The sequence below is a fragment of the Bombyx mandarina genome, chromosome 01, assembly GCF_030267445.1.
Source record: "Bombyx mandarina strain Sakado chromosome 01, ASM3026744v2".
NCBI lineage: Eukaryota > Metazoa > Arthropoda > Insecta > Lepidoptera > Bombycidae > Bombyx > Bombyx mandarina.
In genome coordinates, this window is record NC_143208.1 from 17,683,353 (window position 1) to 17,705,230 (window position 21,878).

The window sequence follows — 21,878 nt, forward strand, 5'->3', positions numbered from 1 at the left end:
CAACCCTTTACTCGCCATTAATAGCTACTCGTCGATTACGACGAAGAGTTCGACGAGCTAACCCGCAGACACAGCCCACTGAGTTTTTCGCTGGATAAAAACCCGAGGTACTATCGATATAATAGAGAGAGAGAGAGAGAATATACTTAATTACACAATAAACATTTAATAAAACAGTCAACAAGCAGATATATTTGTACAATAGGTGGTCTTATCGCTACAAGCGATCTCTTCCAGACGACCGATTTATTAAAAGATAAACCGAAAAGATAAAGAAACAGCGGGTGTGTTCCTTAATTATTCTTTTAAAGCGGTTTAAGTTGGAGTACTTCTCACTGCAGTTCGCGGTGCATTCCACAATCGAACCAACCGGGATGATGACAATACTTTATGCTAAAGTATTTTGCATACTAAACTATAAAAGAAATACAAACGAATTTATGCTATGTTCCCGCATTTTTTATTTTTATTTTTTATTTATTTATTCCCTATTACACAAGTCGATCGTAACAAGTCAGTCTGACACGAAATTCGCGATCAGAATAAAAAAATATTCACAACAACAGTTAAATCGAGGGTAACTAACTAGCCGCTCGTAGGGGCGAGGCGCGATATAATCGAGATGATTATGATTTATTATCAGATTCGGTTCAGGGGCGAACCTTGGCGAATTTAGCCGAGAGGGATTTTCATTAGAACCTTTTACGAAGGCTTGATTCTAAATTGAATCAAATATTTTCAAATAGTTTTCGAACAAAATTCTTAAAGTGAATTTGAATTAATGAAATGTATAATTTTATTCGGTACTAATATCCACCCGTTTATTTGAAATCTATATGTTAATATGTGAAGCAAAAAATTTGCACCTCTTTCTAAAAAAAATTGTGCAGACGGAGGAGTATGAAATTACCTAAACTTATAGAGAATATAGAGAAGAATGGAGAATCTTAATTTTTTTTAATTATGGATAAAAAATACATTAAATCAATAAAAAAACATTACACACACTACCATATATTTGACCCAACACCACATATATTATGTATTACTCTTTGTTTATTGTCAAACTTTTGTTATTGTTTAAAGTCTGTGGTCAAATTGAGAATAGCTTAATATTGTTTGTCCTTAATATTATTTGTCTATAGTGCAGTCTGGGCGAAATCTGTGATTCTAGAAGTATAATAGTTTTTGACAATAGATCCATAATAATGTTCAAACTTATAATTTCAATTAATTATAGTCGAATTTCGACCACTGGGGGACCACTAGTTTTATTAACATCACGACTTTGGTACCGCATTACCTGCCACAAGAACGGTTATCGTTTATATCACTTTAAATATCCCACGTCACCTAGCCATACCCTTATTTTTGAAGCAGTGTTCCATCAAACTATACAATTTTATTGATACCTTTAACATTATATATTACATCTAGAGGCCCATAGAGAAAAATAAATGCATGACAAAATCTAACCAGCTCAAATTAGAATCATATTTTGTTGCTGTTTACGCTCTAAAATTTCAGTTTCGTAATGAAATTCAGGTGATCAACTCAATGTCTGAATATCCTTGTTTACACGCAATTCCAACAGTCAAGAGCCCGAAAAAAGTCAGCCAGTGCGCTCAGGATAATGTCAGAGTAACACCCCTAAATAGCAGCAAAGAGACGCATTCTCTCTAGCTTTGAAATTTTTCATTACCACACAGCGTTAAATTGTCCAAGTTAACATATATATCTACAAGACTTAGATAGTAAAAGTCGTAGTCACCCCCGCGATACATTCACCTGAACTCCCGAAAATTAAGTTATAGCCGTTAGCGAAATAGAATTGTCGAAAGTGATTACATTTTCGATTTGCGATCGAAATTGGTGGGAGGTCGTCCCGTCATGAGTTATTGAAACATCTGATACGATTGTTTTTATTCAATTTGACGTTTTGTGTCCTTGTTATTGGACGTTTTTCGTTTTGTTCGGAATCATTACTGCGGAAGCGTTGCTTGTTGGTCCCAGAATCGTTTGTTTTTTGTTCGTTGTTGTTCATTGAATATCTGTCGAACCACGATAAAAGATTACATTAATATGAGCAAGTCTTAAGATATTGTCGTGTTAATTAGATATGTAGATACAACAATAACCCAGCATCTCTTCGCAGCCCCCTGAGTTTCTCGCCGGATCTTCTCAGTGGGTCGCGCTTCCGATCCGATGGTAGATTCTGTGAAGCACTGCTCTTGCTAGGGTCAGTGTTAGCAACACTCCGGTTAGAGCCCCGTGAGCTCACCTACACACGTTAGGGTGAAACTGAAATAGCCTCTCAAGGCTATCAGCATAGGAAAAAAAATCTTTTCACAGTTTGAAATAAAACTAGTCTGTATATTAAATATCCAACTTCTGAACTGGATAAATTGTGTGCATTTTGTAAATATTTTCACAATTAACGCTTTGCTAACATGTAAGTTAGGTGTTAAAAACACTACACATTTACTAATAGATTATAAATATGCCACATGACCTTTAAGCCCGAATGCATGCTATAAAGCTTGCTGCAAAGCCGTTTATCAACGTAAAGCATTTTTAGAAATGTGTTTACGTACCGCGCTAATCTTTAAATAAACAGTTACAAATAATTAAGTACTTTTTGTCAGATGATTTTCTTTTTATTGCTTAAATCTTGGCGAGCTTAAGGCCTATTAATATTATTATCTGTTAATCTTTTATTTCAAAATTAAATTAAATCTAAACCTTCAATTGTCTGTGATTGCTGTCGAATTTTCATCATTAACTATTTAACTAGATGATGACCGAGCTTTATTCGTTTTTTTTTTGATAACGCCATCTTGTTGTGTCTTTAAAGCGGTTAGTTGCCCTCAATTAAGAAAAATAGTATTATTATTCGCCAATAGATGTCGGGAAGAGTTGATTATTGAAAACACGAATAAAACAACATTTTCTGAAAATAAATCGTAGTTCGATTTATCGCCCCCGAAATCCCCTGTATACCAAATTTTATGCCAATCGTTGGAGCCGTTTCAGAGATTCAGATTATACATAATTGCTCGTTTAAAGGTATAAGATACACTAGTGTACTACCTAACTATAACTAGTAAATAATTTGAATAGGCAGCAGGACGAAAACTAGTATAAATTAGTGACTTCTAAGAATAAACTTTCGCTTTTTCATAGTATATATATTTTACCGTAGAGCCATTTACAAGAAGCCATTTGAGGAGTGTCAATGCTAAACACTATCTTAGTAAGCATAGTACCAGACCATAAATTTGAGAATAGTGGCACAATAAAATTTTATATGAGGGTGGTTTGTTTGTAATGTGAATGTGTTGTGGACAGAGTTCCCGGGGACGTCGAGCAAATATTGCGATCCGAAACTACGAAATATTGGATATCCTATGAAAATACTAGCTTTCTGAACTGGTATGTATATGACAATGCTGTGATTGCTTGACTTTTACAGTAACCTTAGCACCCAGCAACCTTACTATGTGTTATCAGGTTTACATAATACATAATTTAAGTAGTAAAGACGTACTCGAACAGCAACTAAAATGTTGCTGTTTTATAAAAATGTCGTTGCCGCAATACAATGTAAAAAAAATATCGTTGAAAAAAGAATAGTTTTCGTCATGTCGGTTGAGAATAAGAGTATGACAGAGTGATATTCTGGCCATTAACAGATTTTATTAAGGCCGCTTAATAGATACATTCATTTTTAATGGTGGTAGGAGTTCTTGTGAGTCTGCACGGGTAGGTACTACCACCCTGCCTATTCCTTTCGTGAAGCAGTAATGTGTTTCGGTTTGAAGGGCAGGGCAGTCATTGTAACTATACTGAGACCTTAGAACTTAGATCTCATGGTGTGTGGCGGTATTTACATTGTAGATGTCTATGGAGTCCAGTAACCATTTAATACAAGGTGGGCTGTGAGCCCGTCCACCCATCTAAGCAATAAAATACTTCAAAATAGGCTCAGACTCTTGAAGAAGTTAGGAAGTATCTGAGAAGGAGGACCGAAACACAACGCACACGGCACAGCATGTTTTACGAGTATACATGTTTAATTATTAAAACTAAAACAATGTTTATAGGATGAGATCTGTGTGTTGGTATCAAGCGGTATGTCAATAGATAATAACAATTTATTCTAAGGAGATACGAAAAAATGTAGCATGCAATTATAATCAAGTCAACTTTTACCAAAAAGTCATACAATTCCTTATACATAATGCTATAATTGTTTAACTATGTCTTTGTCATTAGCAATGTCCATAAACTACGCTCAAACTAGCCAGCTAGGCCGTGATATCGTTTTCTTGTACCACAATAACATTAAATGAGAACTACATTCGGAGGGAATCATCAAATTTCCGATAGATAATCAATACAGCTGAACATGGAGTAAGCAAACTCGGTTCTCCACTAATGACAAATGAACTGACACAGACCACATACGAATTATTTGATTTGGGATTTAGATCGAACGAGCTCACGGCCCGCTTGTTGTAAAATGGTTGCTGGATCCCATGGACATCACGAACCAATCTTGGGATGAGGTGAGGTGAAAGTCTCAATCGCATAGCTTATTAACTGTCCCATTCTTCTACCCGGAATGCATGACGTCTGGCGGCAGAAATAGGCTATTTAATGGTACCTACCCGTATTGTCTTATAATACGCCCAACTCCGGTAAAATTTCAATATTAATACGAATGAAATGAGTATAATTAGTTTCGAGTTCTTTTAAGAAATCATTCTAATATGCTTTCGAGTTTTAATTCTAGTAAGGTTTTACTAAATTTTTTACATTATCACTTAGTTTCGTTACTTCTTTTGGACATAGGTACTAGAAAATAAAGGCGAGTGAGTTTACGAGTATATTATTATTTTAAGATCTACCACTCCCCAAACTATCAAGAATCGATTACGGCATCGGAAAGCTCTTCAATTGTTTGCGGCTAACTAAATCAGGTAACAGCCAACACTCAAAGCGAAACCCCTTGACGACTGATTGGCGCACACCATAACACTGTTCGCCTTTTCTGTTGTAATTACGTGCTGTTCTCAACACTAATGTCTGCCGACGGGCTTTTCCGAGAATCACGTACGAATACAATCTTTAACGAGAGGGCATAAAGCATAAATTAGCTTGGCGAGGAAACCCGAAATCATTTTTCACCGGGATGTTTTGTTACCGGAAAAAAAGCTTTATTGAGATTAAGATAAAGTAGTATTTTGTGTGTGACGTTACAAGTTTAGGGTGTTGGACTGAAGGAGTTAATGCGTGCTGTACAAAGGCCCAAATCACTGCGACGTGTAGCGTCAAAGAGCGAATTTGTATTCCAATTACGTCGCCCGAACTATGACGACGGTCCGTTCTGTTCGTTTTTTTATATAGTGTTTTATACTTTTTTTACACTTAAAGTTCAATGACACTTTGAATGGCCAATGGCTGTGGTGAACATTATAATAGTTTATGACCTCAATAGGGTAGTTTTATGACTGGGCCTAGAAATTAATAGGGATAAGACAGAAGGTAATCGGATCAAGAGCCATTGTGATAGGTCCCTCATATGGTAAATCTACGAATTGATGAAGGCTGCGAGAATCCACTGGATTCAGACAGCACAGAGCCGTCTCTGTTGCAAGTCTTGCAGGAGGACTTTGTCGAGCAGTGGTGCTGATGCTAATATTTAAAATAATTTGATGCACTTGATCAGCATCAAGTAACATCAGCTATAGCTTAAAATACTTAGATGTACGGCTATCTAACTATTTGGGCATTAGTTGTACTTGCGTGCAATATATGTTCCGTGAGGAGTCTCTTAGGAAATATTTGAAATATCTCACCATTTATTCATAAGCATTGCCCCATTTGCCACGTTTCAGGTGGTAGGAACTCTTGTGAGTCCGCGCGGGTAGGTACCACCACCCCGCCTATTTCTGTCGTAAAGCAGTAATGCGTTTCGGTTTGAAGGGTGGGGCAGCCATTGTAACTATACTTGAGACCTTAGAACTTATGTCTCAAGATGGGTGGCGCATTTACATTATATTGGCGTAGATGTCTATGGGTTTCAGTAACCATTTAACACCAGGTGGGCTGTGAGCTTGTCCACCCATCTAAGCAATAAAAAAGGCCTTTTAGCTACGCACTGAGTGAGCGATTTTCAACCATTGACCAAAAGCGAGGTTGTTCTGCCTTCGAAGACATTTGTTGGTTTGGACGATAAATGATTTACATTAATTGAGTATCGTAAAACGCATTATCAAACGATCATTATCATTAAATACTCTTAGGGTTGGGAATCTATATCTATACTAATATTATAAAGAGGAAAGATTTGTTTGTTTGTTTGTTTCGAATAGGCTCCGAAACTACTGGACCGATTTGAAAAATTCTTTTTCCATTAGAAGCCGACATTGTCCCTGATGAGCATGGGCTACTTTTTTTAAATTTTTTTTTATTTTATTTTTTTGGTTTCATGTGTGTTTTAAAGTTTCCGAAGCGAAGCGAGGGCGGGTCGCTAGTGTTAATTAATTTTCAAATTTAAAAAAACTGCAATAGTCAAATTAGGAAATACGTATCTTGCTGTATGAGATTGTTTCAGCATAGCGAAAACTTCTCGAAATAATGTTCCTGAGACGAACTCTATTCAATGCAAGTCCATAAAATAATAATAAAAGGATAATTAATCGATTTCAGTGCATTACCGACCGGCCCCTACAGGTCGTTAGTGCAATTCTATCGCCCCTTTAGCATTAGCCGTTTGATTGCGATGCGCTGGTTCCAGGGCTGTTGGTTCGATTTACTCTCAACTATTTATTTCATTCATATCTATATAACTTTAATAAAAAAGTATTTGGATGCTTTTACCTCTGATTTCGACAATAATCAAAGTCTTATAAACACTGTAATCTGTGATTAATACATAATTGGAATCTCAGTTGTCCTAACTACAAAACATATGAAATTTCTATTAATTAAAAGTGATTTATTATTAATAAAATAAAATGTTAGATTTTAAATTCGAAATAAAAATGTTCTGTGACGGCGACAGCCCTACGAATGGAAGTACCGAGATATTGGGGAATCACAGTTACGGATTCAATAACGCTCGCCCTGCAGATATATTTTGATGTTGCTATTTGTTAAGACATACGATTATGGGTCGGTAATTGTTTTGTAAGATCAATCGGCGAGGGAATTATTGATGGTCGTTTTTTATTTTTATTTTTTCTATCTTGATTTGGGTCCGATGATTGGTGTAAAATTGTACTGAACTATCAGTATACTGTTAAATTGTTAACGTGATTTCACGATAACTGCTCTTTCAAGTTTTTTTTTAGATTTTTTAATTTACCTTACAGTACTGAACTGAACGTTTTTGATAGGCTTCCTGTAGTCATCGCAGTTTAAAAAAGTCGGTTTTAATTTAATGTTTTTCATACTTATTTTTTTATTGCCCCTATAGGCAGATTTCTATACGGCCTATCTGATGGTGAGTGGTTACCGTCGCCCATGTAAGCAAGTCAGGAGCAGAGCCAAGCCGCTGCCTACCGTTAAGTACTCTGAATTACATGGAAGTCGTTTGTCGATTACTAAGAACAATTCTTTTTTTAAGATTAATATCTCAGCATTGTTGCAATACCCAATACGGTTTTTTTATTGCTTAGATGGGTGGACGAGCTCATAGCCTACCTGGTATTAAGTGGTTACTGGAGCCCATAGATATCTACAACGTAAATGCGCACCCACCTTGAGATATCAGTTCTAAGGTCTCAGTATAGTTACAACGGCTGCGTCACCCTTCAAACTGAAACGCATTACCGCTTCACGACAGAAAGAGGCAGGCCGGTGGTACCTACCTGTGCGGACTCACAAGAGGTCCGACCACCAGTAAAAAACATAGATACATCGATATTACTCATAGGGTGTTCCGAATATTGAAATGTCTAGTTACGGTATTACAGCTACTTCAGTCATCTTTTGATCTTACAAGCGTACTACAGAGTAACATATAAAATCCGTATACCATGAAAGGAAAACAAAGAATTCACACCAATACAAACGATCAAAGCAATCAGTTCCCTACAAAGGCAGACAGTAGCTACGGTAGACGTTCGCATAGAACAACATTTAGATTTAGTTTACGACTTTTACCCCTGTTTGCATGCCGGCGTTGTTTTAGCGGCCGCAGTTGTTTGGCCGGGCGCGACCCATTCGGCAAACAGTTTTTAGGCCAGAATAAACGGCTATTTTTTTGCGTGTCACCAGTGTCACGCCAGAAATTGGAATTTGAGATTCGGCGTGATCACAGTCAATATTGTGTCACTAGTTGTTTTTTTGTTTCAATTTTCACCATTGTATTTGTCTTTTTGTCCATTGAATTTTATAGGCAAAAGTCGCTAAACACATTTTTTTTTATTGCTTATATGGGTGGACGAGCTTACAGCCCACCTGGGGCTTAGTGGTTACTGGAGCCCATAGACATCCACAACGTAAATGCGCCACCCACCTTGAAATATAAGTTCTAAGGTCTCAAGTATAGTTACAACGGCTGCCCCACCCTTCAAATTGTCAAAATTGTCTTTTTTACTTCTAATCAGCGACATTTTTGGCAAATGCTTTAAAGGTCTATTTTAAATCTATATATATAAAAATGAATTGCTGTTCGTTAGTCTCGCTAAAACTCGAGAACGGCTGGACCGATTTGGCTAATTTTGGTCTTGAATTATTTGTGGAAGTCCAGAGAAGGTTTAAAATGTAGATAAATATGAAAATGCTCGGATATAAAAAAAATCACGATTTTGTTTTCCTTTTGTTTCTGTTAAGTTTATTTCGTACAATAGTTTAGGTCTTTCATTTATCGATTGAGGCACTACGAAATCTGCCGGGTCAGCTAGTATTTAATAATTCTTAAAATTTCCGTTTTGTATCGTCGACGAGCGATCCTCGTTTTCATGTAATCACAATGCAATTTATGTACTTTTCATTCGGTTCGCATTCACCTAACGACGTTCGTGCCCGTAATAATGGGAATGCTACGTCATAATTTTGAAATTTAGAACGCATTCCCGCTTTAGAAAGTATGTCACGTACACAAAATACACAGTAACAAGATATCGGTACGTAAATTCCCCCCCTGAGGTATTTCATCGATAAGACATTGCATGTTCGACTACCGTTCAGTTGCGTTTTACAATTTGCCTCCTTACGAAAGGCGCCTTACGTCATTGCTTTAGGCGCCTTTTGCCCGATAAAGGCACGTTTTGTTTGTGCCGCAACTGAGGCGACATAAATTCTTACATTTCCTTACATTGAAGTGTAAATGCTCAATCAGTGTTTGACAGAATGGCGAGTGTTTACGTGATATTGTTTCACGTGCTTTGTTTCGGGTGTTATATTAGTATTTCTTTTGTTATTCAAAGATTTTAGAACGCGTCGGCCATTTTGGCAGTGCCGTGTCGTGAGAATAATGTTTTAGCATTAAGTGTTGTGATTGCCAAATTGTTGTTTCAAATATACAACGAGATTAAAAAGCGTTTAAATCTTACATATAACGGTGAGGTATTGAAGGTTTAACTTTGAGACACGATTTCGTAGTTGATCGGAGTCTGAAGTTTCAATTGTAATCTATTAGAACTGTAGCTTGGCGCCTTCGATAATTTATTTCATAACGGCGTTATCAATCCTTACGAGCTCACAAAACTGCGAACAGTAGTCAAAATATTAATGTAATTTTTTTAGAAGCGTGAAAGGAGTAATAACCCTGTATTCCGGTAAAGGGCCGGACAAACGTTTAGTCTTAGTTAAAATTGGTCAGTTCTTGAAGTGTCAGTAGGCAGACTACATTGCTGGGAGATCAGATGGCAGCGGAAAACGCAGTGTCAGTAGTTCTCTTACAAGGTAGATCGACGTCCTGCTAAAGGTCGCAGGAACCTGCAGGTTACGGGCTGTCCAAGACCGGTCTTTGTAGTGAACTTGTGGTTATACTGGTGGTAGGACCTCTTGTGAGTCCGCACGGCTAGGTACCACCGCCTTGCTTATTTCTGCCGTGAAGCAGTAATGCGTTTCGATTTAAAGGGTGGGGCAGCCTGTGTAACTATACTGAGACCTTAGAACTTATATCTCAAGGTGAGTGGCGGCATTTACGTTGTAGATGTCTATGGGCTCCAGTAACTACTTAATACCAGGTGGGCTGTGAGCTTGTCCACACATTTAAGCAATAAAAAAAAACCTAGGAGAAGGCCTATGTCTAGCAGTGGACGTCTATGATCTGTTCTAACTATCTCAAACAGTTGGCTCAGATTCGGTATTCTTCCGTCCTAAATAATCGTTGCTTATGAATGTTGTTAAAGTGCCACGTCATTTGAACCGCAAAAGTCACACATGACCACAGAGCGTGTAGCTATAACGTTTTGAGGGCGATTGCGGGGTCGGAGGTAACACGAGCCCGTGTCGCAGGTCGCGTGACGGTCGCACGCGGCTGACACGAATGCAAACAGACCGCACCGACGTTTCTTAATGAAATCGAGATTGACAACGACGATATATCGACTCGATGTTGACATTACAGAGTAGGAATTGTGTTCTTTTGTAAGTAAAATCAGATCGAATAGAATTTCATGTGCTCTATTAGCTTAGAACAGTGGTCGGCAGCCTTGTTAACTAAAATAACCAAGTATAGATAGCACACAATTGGAAATTTACGCAAAAGAACTTTTTTTAAATATATTTTTATATAGCCTTGCGTTTCAAAACAATTGAAGCAAGATAATAAGTTTTTTTTCTCCTGCCTATTCACTGGTAGCCTAAGAGGCTATTCCAGCTACGACGATGAATAATAGTCCGTGTCTGAACTAAAAATTACGCGAATTAATTTGTTTATTTTAATTTATTTGTTTACTTCCAATAGATAGCGAGACTCAACTGACTGCTATACGCTTTCGTTTTAGTATTGTAATAAAACATTAGCACTAAAGTTAAAATAATTTCGGCGTTAAAGTAAAACCAGAAATATTTTATAATTTCGTAACTTTGATTTAAAACCCTATTGGTTATCTCTGTGGTTGTTACAAATAAATACTAAATATTTATTTCTAAAAGGCGTTTCAACTGAATTGTATTTTTTCGACAATCAAACGAACTATAAATTTTCTCGGGAACGCTGAGGGCTCCCGGTTCTTGTTTGCAGTACACGGTCAGTTACCCAGGGCACATAAAAGCTTATTTGTGTCCCGTCCAACCGTTGTGACCAAACATATTCTTTTACATTCCAATGATTTCGAGAGAGGAACAAAGAAATACTATATCAAATAAATTTATTGTGTCCGATTCTTTAACGTTATATTCGTTAGGTATTTAAGAGTTACAGAGTTACGCTAGGTTTTCTCTTTGAAAAACTTTATTTGTTATAGTTAAATCCTGTCGCATTTTGTAATGGTTTTGTCTGGAATTAATATAACTAGTGGTCCCCCGGTAGTCGAAATTCGACTTGATTTAATTGAAATTATAAGTTTGTACACTATTATGATTCTATTGGCAAATTCTATAATCACAAATTTCGCCAAGACTACACTATAGAAAAATATTAATAAAGACAAACAATATTTAATCTATTCTCAATTTTAACACAGACGTCAAGAACAAAAGTTTGACAAAAAATAAATAGTATGCATGCGTCAAATACATGGTAGTGTGTGTAATGTCTTTTTTTTTTGATTTAATGTATTTTTAGGTATACTTTAAAAAAATTATTAGCATTCGGCACTCCTTCTCTATATTCTCTATAAGTGTGGGAAATTTCATACTCCTCCGTCCGCGACATTTTCATAAAGAGGGATACAAAGTTTTTCCTTCACGTATTAATATATAGATAATAATTTTCATTTAGAATCAGTTTTTGTTAAAAAGCTTATGGTTTTTTTGCACAGAGCCTTAATAATTATTCTAAAACATATTTAATCTAAGTCACTTCTCATAACATCAGCTAACGATCAGTGACAGTTTTGCTAAAATTTGTTCAGTTATTTCAGAGATTAGCCAATTTGGAATTAAAATATATTCATATTCAAATGCATTTACTAAAAATCTTTTATATTGAAATTGCACACATTTATTTCAATTTTATTGATTTCTAAAGAAGAAGTCGTAAGATTATTTTTCTTTGTTTAAATGTAATACTCATTAGATTTTTTTATCGCGAAAGATAACGGCACAGGAACTGGCGTTTCTATGTTAAGTTTTTACCACAAGTACTTAAATTATTAACTTATAATTACTGTGCTTAATATAGTTTTTTTATTTTTTATTGCTTAGATGGTTGGACGAGCTCACAGCCCACCTGGTGTTAAGTGGTTACTGGAGCCCATAGACATCTACAGCGTAAGTGCGCCACCCACCTTGAGACATAAGTTCTAAGGTCTCAGTATGGTTACAACGGCTGCCCTTTCAAACCGAAACGCATTACTGCTTCACGGCAGAAATAGGCAGGGTGGTGGTGCCTACCCGTGTGGACTCACAAGACGTCCTACCACCAGTAAATAAATATGTCGGTAAAGCTCGTAGTCGCCTCACTTAATACCAATCAGTGTAGTCGCCACACTAATTTGAGGATCGTTTGATGAGGACCCTCTACAAATCCATTGTTGGTACGTGACTGACTTCATAAATGAGCAAAAAAAAGGTTTATTGTACACAAGTTCAACATTAATCATATTCGTTTTGTTGAAAAAGAATACATACAGAACACATATTTTGTTGTAACAATTCAACAACCATAAAGATTGTCGTTAGAAAATTCATTAAATTTTTTTCTAAAATCAAAACATTTAATACCTTTGATATTCAACTGTTTCTCATTTGATCATTTGATCAGTGTATTTGTTTGTAGTTGTATCGTTTTGCTATCGTGTAAATTAGTTATAAACCTTCTGTTTTCGATGCAAGATCACCTACCCGATTTTCAAGAACTTTAAAATACTCCTGGCCATATAGTGTCGATAATTTTATTTCCAACATTTGGAAAGTATGATTTGATTTTGATTATAATTTTTTTGATTTTGATTTAATTAATCGTAGAATGTATGAAGTAAAGTTAATTTATCACTTACCTGGCTGTCTGAGATGTGTGTGCGCGTCGAGTGTCGACTTTGACATCGCAGACAAAGAATTCGTGCCATATCCTGTGAAATTTGAAAATGAAGTACAATTATTAAAATAAACAAGAAATATTTAACAAGAAACTTAAGAGCTAAAACATTTTTTTTTCTTTTTACAAGATTCTTCTTAAAACATTTTGACCTTCTTGAAACACCAACTGACCACCAATATTTATTTCAATGGTCGATTTCGGCTGTAAATTTCTATACGCCAGCGACAATCCCGTTGTCCTATGTCTATATGTCTACAGCCACATAAAATCAGATAGGTTTTGGTCTCAATTATTAATCCGCATCGTGTAAAATATAAGCAACAGAAGATCGAAGACATTTTGTTCGTGAATAGTTGAGCACGTCGAAATAGAGGAAGTAATAGTGCTTTTACACGGAGCACCGCCTGTTTGTGTTAAGATCCCGTTACGGATGATTGATCGCGGGACCCGAGTAGTGTTCCATGGATAACATCGATTCGACTATTTTCTGTACCTACAAGATCGTCCTTTTTTGCGGGTGTTTTCTTTTGGGAATGCCCTGTGTATTGCTTAGATGGGTGGACGAGCTCAAAGCCCACCTGGTGTTAAGTGGTTACCGGAGCCCATAGACATCTACAACGTAAATGCGCCATCCACGTTGAGATATAAGTTCTAAGATCTCAGTATAGTTATAACGGCTGCCCTACCCTTCAGACCGAAACGCATTACTGCTTCACGGCAGAAATAGGCAGGGCGGTGGTACCTACCCGCGCGGACTCACAAGAGGTCCTACCACCAGTAAAAAACACCACAAACTGAACGCAGATTTTTTACTTCGAATGGAATGATTGCTGGTATCAGAGGCTTAGCCATCTTCACCAGGACAAGGGGGAGAGCACGGGTCCAACCGAGAAAGGTGGGATTTATTAATAGCTGCCCGGACGCTTCCGAAGGAGATCCAACAGCTCAAAGGCAGCTGCTTCGCGAATGCAATAACTAGTGCTTTGGATGTTGTTACCAGTAGAATCCAGCGCTGAGAGTAAATCAAATTTGTTAAGACGTATCTAGGGCACGAATTTGGCCACTTGCTTCGCTGCATGAATGTAGCTATCTACACCCGTACTATAGTACTATAGTAATATAAGTTAAGTGAAGTTAATAAGCAAGTAAATGTCGTTTTTTTTCCTACCTGTGCTGATAGCCTTGAGAGGCTATATCAGCTTCGCCCTAACGTGTAAGTGAGCTCACGAGGCTCAAACCGGAGTGTTTGTTAACACTGACCCTAGGAAGAGTAGTGCTTCGCAGAATCTACCACCGGATCGGAAACGCGACCCACTGAGAAGATCAGGCGAGAAACTCAGTGGGCCATGTCTATGGGTAAGTATTCTAAGGCTATACATGTTACATCTACGTAAAAAATATTTGTATAAATACGCATTTGAAATGCACTCTAAGCTTTAAAATAGCACCATGAAATTCTACGACCCCCAGTATGGAAGCAAAAACCGTGAAACATGAAATCAAAAAGACACCCAAAATCAAAGGGTCTTTAAAATTGTTCCAGCATTAAGCACGCGTGAAATCCATTTCTGAGCATCAAAGGTAGACCTATAATCCTCTATATTATATTACCATTTGAATATACATCTTATCCTTAAACAAATACGGTTGGTTTTGATTATTTTAGTCGAATAGCCTTAGGGGGGCTACAATACCCGATTTGCTCGACAAATGCTCAAAATTATCGTTGGTCGTTTTGTGTTGTGAAATAGCAGTGTTAATTAAGCTACGATAATTGATATTAAATATTTATACCACTAGAAGAAAACATTCCAGATTTATCAAAAATTGTTAGTGAGAAGAATTTGGATTTTTTTAAATATAGCTATATATAGGTATTAACTGGCAAAGAGCGTCGAAGAAAATACCTTAATATTTTATTTTATCTTAATGATTGTCTAGAACCAGAAGTAATTCTACCGTTAGTTGTAATTTGATGTTCAATTTTATGTATAGTGATTGATTTTAATAAATGTTCGATTTTGTTGTTTGTATAATACTAAGTAGTAACATAAAATGATAAGACATAGAGCCAAACTTTTCTTCAAAGGAAACTCACACAAAATTGTAAAATTTCCAAGTGAGATTTTATGAACAAATTCCCTTTGATGTATTTAAAGATTTTAAAGTACTCTACCTAGTATATTTTCTAAACGATTTGCTTTATCAATTCTAGCTTCTTATCGAGGATCGATAAGATTATTATTAATTCATGTTTGTAGTTACTTGAGCCTTCCCCGAGCGTTATAGGTATTCATTATTGTGTGGTTTTAATTAAAAGATATTCCTTACATTCTAATAGATTTTGTTTATAAAAATCTATATCCCGAAAAAGCCGCTAAATTACATAAATGGAAACCGACAGACTGTTGTGAAATAAAAGCATAAAACAATATTTTCGAGGCGCGTCGGGACTCGGGATAAAATGGGACGAATGGTGTATGGGCGTTGGAAATTAGCTGAAAGTGGCTCTTGTCGCCATCGTCTCCTCTCCTCACACTAATTGCCCAGACAAGCGGAGCGAGCAGGACGGTTAAGCGCTTCAGGCGTTGTGAGGGAACCGTAGGCACCCTATTGTTTTGTGTGCTCTGAAGCGAAGAAAGGAGAGAGCAGAAACATTGGATACGGTGAATTTTTTAAATGAAAATTTTCGTTTCTTTGTGTGCGTGTGTTTATGAATATTCTTTGGCTTCGAACTTATTTTCTCGATAGGTTACGAAAATATTTTTTCTCTCTTTCTATTTTCGATAAAGATATTTCGCTGAATCCGTTACAAAGGATACCGCGTTAACTGCCTCATCTGAGATTCTTTTGTCTACTAAGATGTCTAAATAGGCCAAAAAAATAATGGAAATCAGCTTAAGTATGGCTGACAGAGTACGACGGGCGACAAAGTTTCCAATCGTAATTCCTCTAATTTAGCGACCATCTGTTGTGCTATGTACGATTCAGCGTTATCCCGAAGTAGCATTGGGGTAGAACAATTGACCAATTTCAATGGTGACCTACGTTTGCAACTGTTGACAGTGAACATCTTGATTTTAGAAATTAAAAGCTTAGAAGCTGTAGTTGACATTACCCACAGACACAACCCACTGAGTTTCTCGTCGGATCTTCTCAGTAGGCCGTGATTCCGATCCGGTGGTAGATTAAGCGAAGGGCTGCTCTGGTTAGGGCTAATGTTAGCAACTTATCTCAGGTTGAGTCTCGTGAGCTAGTCTACCTGTTCGCGTTTAATCGAAATAGGCCCCCCTTTTTTTTCCGGGCCGGGGCTGAGCCTCCTACGAGATCCCCGCGCTTGTGGGGCGCGCAAGGTATGTGAGACTTGACGATCTGCATGTGTTGGAAGCAGACCGCGGGCCCAAGGAATTTTAGGGTCGTACCGCATTAAACGACTCCCCTGCACTCTTACATCCGGCGTTTGACCTCCGTCCAGGGTCAGAACCCGGTCAGAGTAGTTCCCGTAGTCAACACTACAACCAGACACGCGACGCCACCCAGTTGAAACAGCCCCTTAGTCTACCAACGATTAAGTAGAATAGAAAAAGGTAACATTAAGTTAAGTGAATTTAATAAACAAGTTGCTGTCGTAGCTAATGCTGGATCTTCAGGTATTAGCTACTATTACGGACGTATGGTCATTGTTAATAATTTATTTTTCACCACAAGTGACGCAAGAATTCAGGCAGGCGTCGGCCCGTTGCGCCGGTCGAGTATCGTAAAGATGAACTCGATGCGTTTACACTGATGGCACTAAATTCATGAAGTTTCCGTTTTCTATGTATTTTTTTGCAACACCACTTGAAGCATCTTTTACCGACGCTATTGGGTACTACTTGGTCGAGCACCGACTTTAAAGTGGTCGTGTCATAAAGGAAAAAACGCCCGCTGTACTCATATCGATCTACACGACTGTGCCGAAGTCAGAATCTTGCGGGCGGGTACCAATTTCTAGTAAGATGTACCTACGTACTTAACACATGCTGACGAATGATTTCAATGATCGTAGGGCGTTTCAGGTACCACCGCCCGATCTATTTCGGCCGACAACTCGCCTAGTTCTTACATGGTGGATTGTAGGGACAGCCGTTGTTCTATAAAACTGAGACTTAGATCTCATGTTTTAAGGTTTGCATTTGTATTATCAATGTCTATCGGCTCTTTTATTTCCCTAACTATTCGCTGGTAGGCTAAAAGGGTATTCCAGCTACGCCACTAGCCCTAGCAAGAGCAGTGCTTCTCAGAATTTACTACCGGATCGGAATCGCAACCCACTGAGAAGATCCGGCGAGAAACTTAGTGGGATTATATGGGCTTCGGTAACCATTTAACACCAGATGGGTCGTGAGCTCGTCCACCCGTCTAACCAATAAAAAATACTTATGAACAAAAAAACGCACTAAACATCCACGAACGGTCGCTAGGTATTATCAGATTATAAATAATATAATTCACAATAAAAATATTACGTAATTTGTGTTTCGTTCTGTTTCGATAATTAATATTTCATTTATATTTTTAATGTTAGATTTCGTTTGATTATTGTTAGTTAATAACGAGGCGTGTCTCACGAATCTCTGCTAATGAATAACGTTTAGCTTATGGCAGCCGTGCGTCGGTTATTTAAAGTTCATTTGTTGGCGGCAGGGGTCGAAGCGGCGTATTTTAGAACCGTCGATAAATTGTCGAACGTAAGTACGTGTTTATTACGAGACTATAATCACGACTGAAATATGATTGTCACTATTTATTTTTGAAATAAATAACTAGTTCATGAATGCTATTTATTCTTATATGTCAAGGCTTATTATTATTTTCTTAGATTGAAACGTCCAGTGCAAGGTATTTTACATGTTTTATTCAGACAAAAAGAAAGTGTATATTAAAATTTAAGTGCTGTATTAAAAATGAATTGAAAATAAATAATCACACACTAAAGTGGCTTTGCACGGCGTTATATAGACATACGTAGGTTGCATGTCTAGGTACGTAGAATTTTTCTGAGCAATATGTCAGATAAAAAACTGAATGTGTCGTGCTAACATTTTCAATAGCTCTTGTTAAATATTTATAGTATATTTATAGTTAGTGATTTATGATAGTAAAAATATTAAATTAATTTTTTGGCGGAGGTAGCTTGTGTTTGTAGAAACCGCCACTAGTGTGTTGTGTACTATATTTAAAAAACCTATATTAATTAAGATATTAATAAATATGTCAAAAATAATAATGATAATAAGTCACATATGATCATCTAACCCAAGCTAAGATCCCGTGTAGCATGGGAACCAGAGACCGATAGCATACATACTTATATAAGTCTAAACAAACACAAATGTAGATAATAAATACTTAGATGAGGAGCAGATAAACCTCTTCACCAGACGAATTATTTGTCCGAAATGAGAATAGAACCCACGACCCTCGGCCCGGCAGTCAGGGACGGTACTGCATAACCGAGTCAGTTGATAAATCGTAACCTGAACGGTCGGAAGACCACTTGAACGGTCGATTGTTCTATTGTCGTCTTATATGAGAACGGTCAATTCGTTCCATGTCGTCTTGTTTGTGTCTGTCTATAAGGAAGTCAAAAAATGTATTGCCTGCTACTAGTCACGTAAGCCCTCGTTCCATTTCTCTCTTTATTTTTGATTTCTTGTCAAATGTCTGTCTTAGTTTGTGTCTAGTCGTTGTAGGTCTTATGTCCTGTCAAAGAGGTTGCACGCTACGACATAACCGTTAAGGAGATTTAAAATGTCGAGCGCATTCAGAATTAGGGTCCGTCTAATGGTTCCCCTGGGAGCGGCGACTAAATCGTTCATAACGATTGTTCGGGAGCACAAGTCGTCACGGATCGACGCGGTGCGGCCAGGGGCACGGCTGCTAACATATTTATATTTATTATTAAAACATCATCAAATTTTAATTCAAACGATTCTGTATGGGGCGAATGTGAATTGTAATTATTTTTTGATTCGTCTTCATATTTCTTTTCCTACCTAAGCTGATAGCTTTGTGAGACTATGTCAGTGTAACCGGGCGAGTAGGTAAGCTCACGGGGCTCAAGCTGGGAGTGTTGCTAACACTGGCCCTACCAGGACTTCGCAGAAACTACCACCAGATCTGAAACTCGACCCACTGAGAAGATCCGGCGAGGAACTCAGTGGGCTGTGTCTATGGGTTAATTCGCTCGTCGAGCCCTTCATCGCAAGCGACGGGTTCGGCGAGGACGGTGACCGGTGCTTGAGGTGCCTAAAAGCACCGTTAATGGATCGGGAGGATCCGTAATGACGTATTTAGGTCTTCGTCTTCATGATGTTTGTACTTTACATTAAAATTACATAAATACTGATTAATACTGACTATGGTTGCTTTTGGTCAAATTATACAATATTATAAGGATGTAATTTATACTTGAATTCTAAGACCATTACATGGTATTATCGAAATATTTACTAGTCTAGTTTCATTATATTATTGTATTTTATTGGGTTTTCATTATTATATTATTCCCGACGTTTCGAATTTAATTCAGCTTAGAGTTAGGTGTTATTCGTCGAAATTCGAAAATTGTGCTAATTACCGTCTATTCCTTAAGGATATGTCTAGACTTTACGTTCCATTTCACACAGAACGAACTAATAGTATCTGAAGGTCTTGCAGCTTGTTTGACTTGGCTTTTCATCTTCGCTATAACAGGTTATATACTGTACTTAGTAAAAATATTTGAATTTGTTCTTTCTGCTATTTTGGTTTAACTTAAAACAAAATTTAAATGACAACAAACCGTCAATCGACGCTTAAATTTGACCAAACAGACAGACACGAAAGCATTTAAAAAAAAAAACAACATCACACTTTTCGGTAACCATTTTTAATTCTAACCCGATATTGCGATAAAGCATTCCGACGCTAGAGCGAGTTCGGCACGCGAATAATACATTTAATTTTCGGAATGAAAAGCCCTATAAGTACGGCGCGGGACGAGTGAAGCGTGCGATACGATAACACCCGTCTCTTTCGGATAATCATCAAAATATTGCATCACTTATCGAAATATTGTAAGTGTCAATCAAGAAATTAAGTTGCGTATTGTCGAGCGAGCAAGTCGCGTGCGAGTCGCGCGCCTCCCGCTCGACTGAATGCGTGCGTCATTTTAGCGGCCCTATTGTTTTGATTTTCGCGTGTAGAATGCTGTGACGTCACTGAGCTTTATGTTTTTTTTTTTTTTTCGTAACCGATGATATCTCACTTGCTGGTTTACGCTTGTAGTCGTTGAGATGTGTGTGTCTAATAGTAAAGTCAGTTTTGAGATGCAACGAGTATTTCGTAAATAGTTTTATTGAATGCATATTTTAATATTTTTTTATTTAATTTTTATTATAGAACATTTTGGAACCCAAATTGAAAAATTAATGTACTTTATTGATTTTTAAAGCGAAGTATATATATTATTATATATAAGCGAAGGAAGACTAGATAGATAGAATAAGAATAGATAAAAGAAGATAGACTCTATCTAGCGCGTAATACAGTTGACTCAAAGTGTGAGTTGAATTTAAATTGTGTTACATATACATAGCATACATACACGTGTAATAGTAGTAACGTGTAAGAATAGTCAAAAACAATGTAATTTTTTGTGGAAAATAGATATCGAGACTATTATTTACTGTATTATTACCTATATTTACTTCAGTAATCATAGTTCAACCGGGCGATTTTTTTTTGTCTTGTATCATTCAAAGTGTTTTTAGGAATGGTTTCATACTCGACATTTCTTTTAGATATAAATGAAAAAATTAAATGTTTTTTTTTACCTTGAGAACCCTGTGACGTAGCGTGTGTTGACCAAGAGCTTTTGTATGAGGCATCTGTAATAAAAATATTATATTAATATAATGTTAGTTAACTATAAAGAAATCTATAAAAAATATATATAAATGAATTGCTGTTCGTTAGTCTCGCTAAAACTCGAGAACGGCTGGAAGGATTTGACTAATTTTGGTCTTGAATTATTTGTGGAAGTCCAGAGCAGGTTTAAAAGGTAATGCTCGGAATTAAATAAAAATAACAATTTTGTTTTTCCTTTGAAGTCCCCCCCCCCCGGCGAACGGATTCCTTTTGTTTGTTTTCAGTTTATTTTATACAATTTTTTTTTTTACTTAAGACATAAGTTTATTAAAAATTTTTGAAACTTCTTCGAGCCCTTGCCCTTTGAAACTTTCAAAACGTTGAATCTAACTGTTTTGGACAAAGGTCTGCATTCGCCGATCGTTACAATATCACCAATCTCCACGTCCCTGAAGCAAGGCGACAAATGTACGGACATATTCCGGTGTCGCTTGTATCTCCTGTGTCGTGTCTTTTATTTATCGATTGAGGCACTACGAAGTCTGCCGGGTCAGCTAGTACACAAATAACTCTATATCACTACCATCCTGGGGACTCGTAAGGAACGAGGTGGCTCTTTTTTATTATTTTTTATTGCCTAGGTATGTGGACGAGCTCACAGCCCACCTGGTGTTAAGTGGTTACTGGAACCCATAGACATCTACAACTTAAATGCGCCACACACCTTGAGATATAAGTTCTAAGGTCTCAGTATAGATACAGCGGCTGCCCCACCCTTCAAACCGAAACGCATTACTGCTTCACGGTGGCATTTACATTG

At 37.2% G+C, this 21,878-nt stretch overlaps 1 protein-coding gene and 1 long non-coding RNA gene across 4 annotated transcripts in view; one reads left to right on the plus strand and one right to left on the minus strand.

Annotated features, from left to right (window-relative positions):
• LOC149503625 (uncharacterized) overlaps positions 1-21,878 on the plus strand; it is a 109,252-nt gene that overhangs the window by 39,684 nt on the left and 47,690 nt on the right. The window lies entirely within an intron of this gene.
• The window catches only part of Ets65A (DNA-binding protein D-ETS-3), a 121,086-nt gene that overhangs the window by 39,070 nt on the left and 60,138 nt on the right, over positions 1-21,878 (minus strand). For all 3 annotated transcript variants that reach the window (XM_089731569.1, XM_028187330.2, XM_028187329.2), the window contains exons 4-5: positions 21,025-21,078; positions 13,125-13,196 (exon numbers count right to left, since the gene is read on the minus strand). In XM_089731569.1, coding sequence (XP_089587695.1) covers positions 13,125-13,196; positions 21,025-21,078 — 126 coding nt within the window. The remainder of the gene's footprint in view (positions 1-13,124; positions 13,197-21,024; positions 21,079-21,878) is intronic.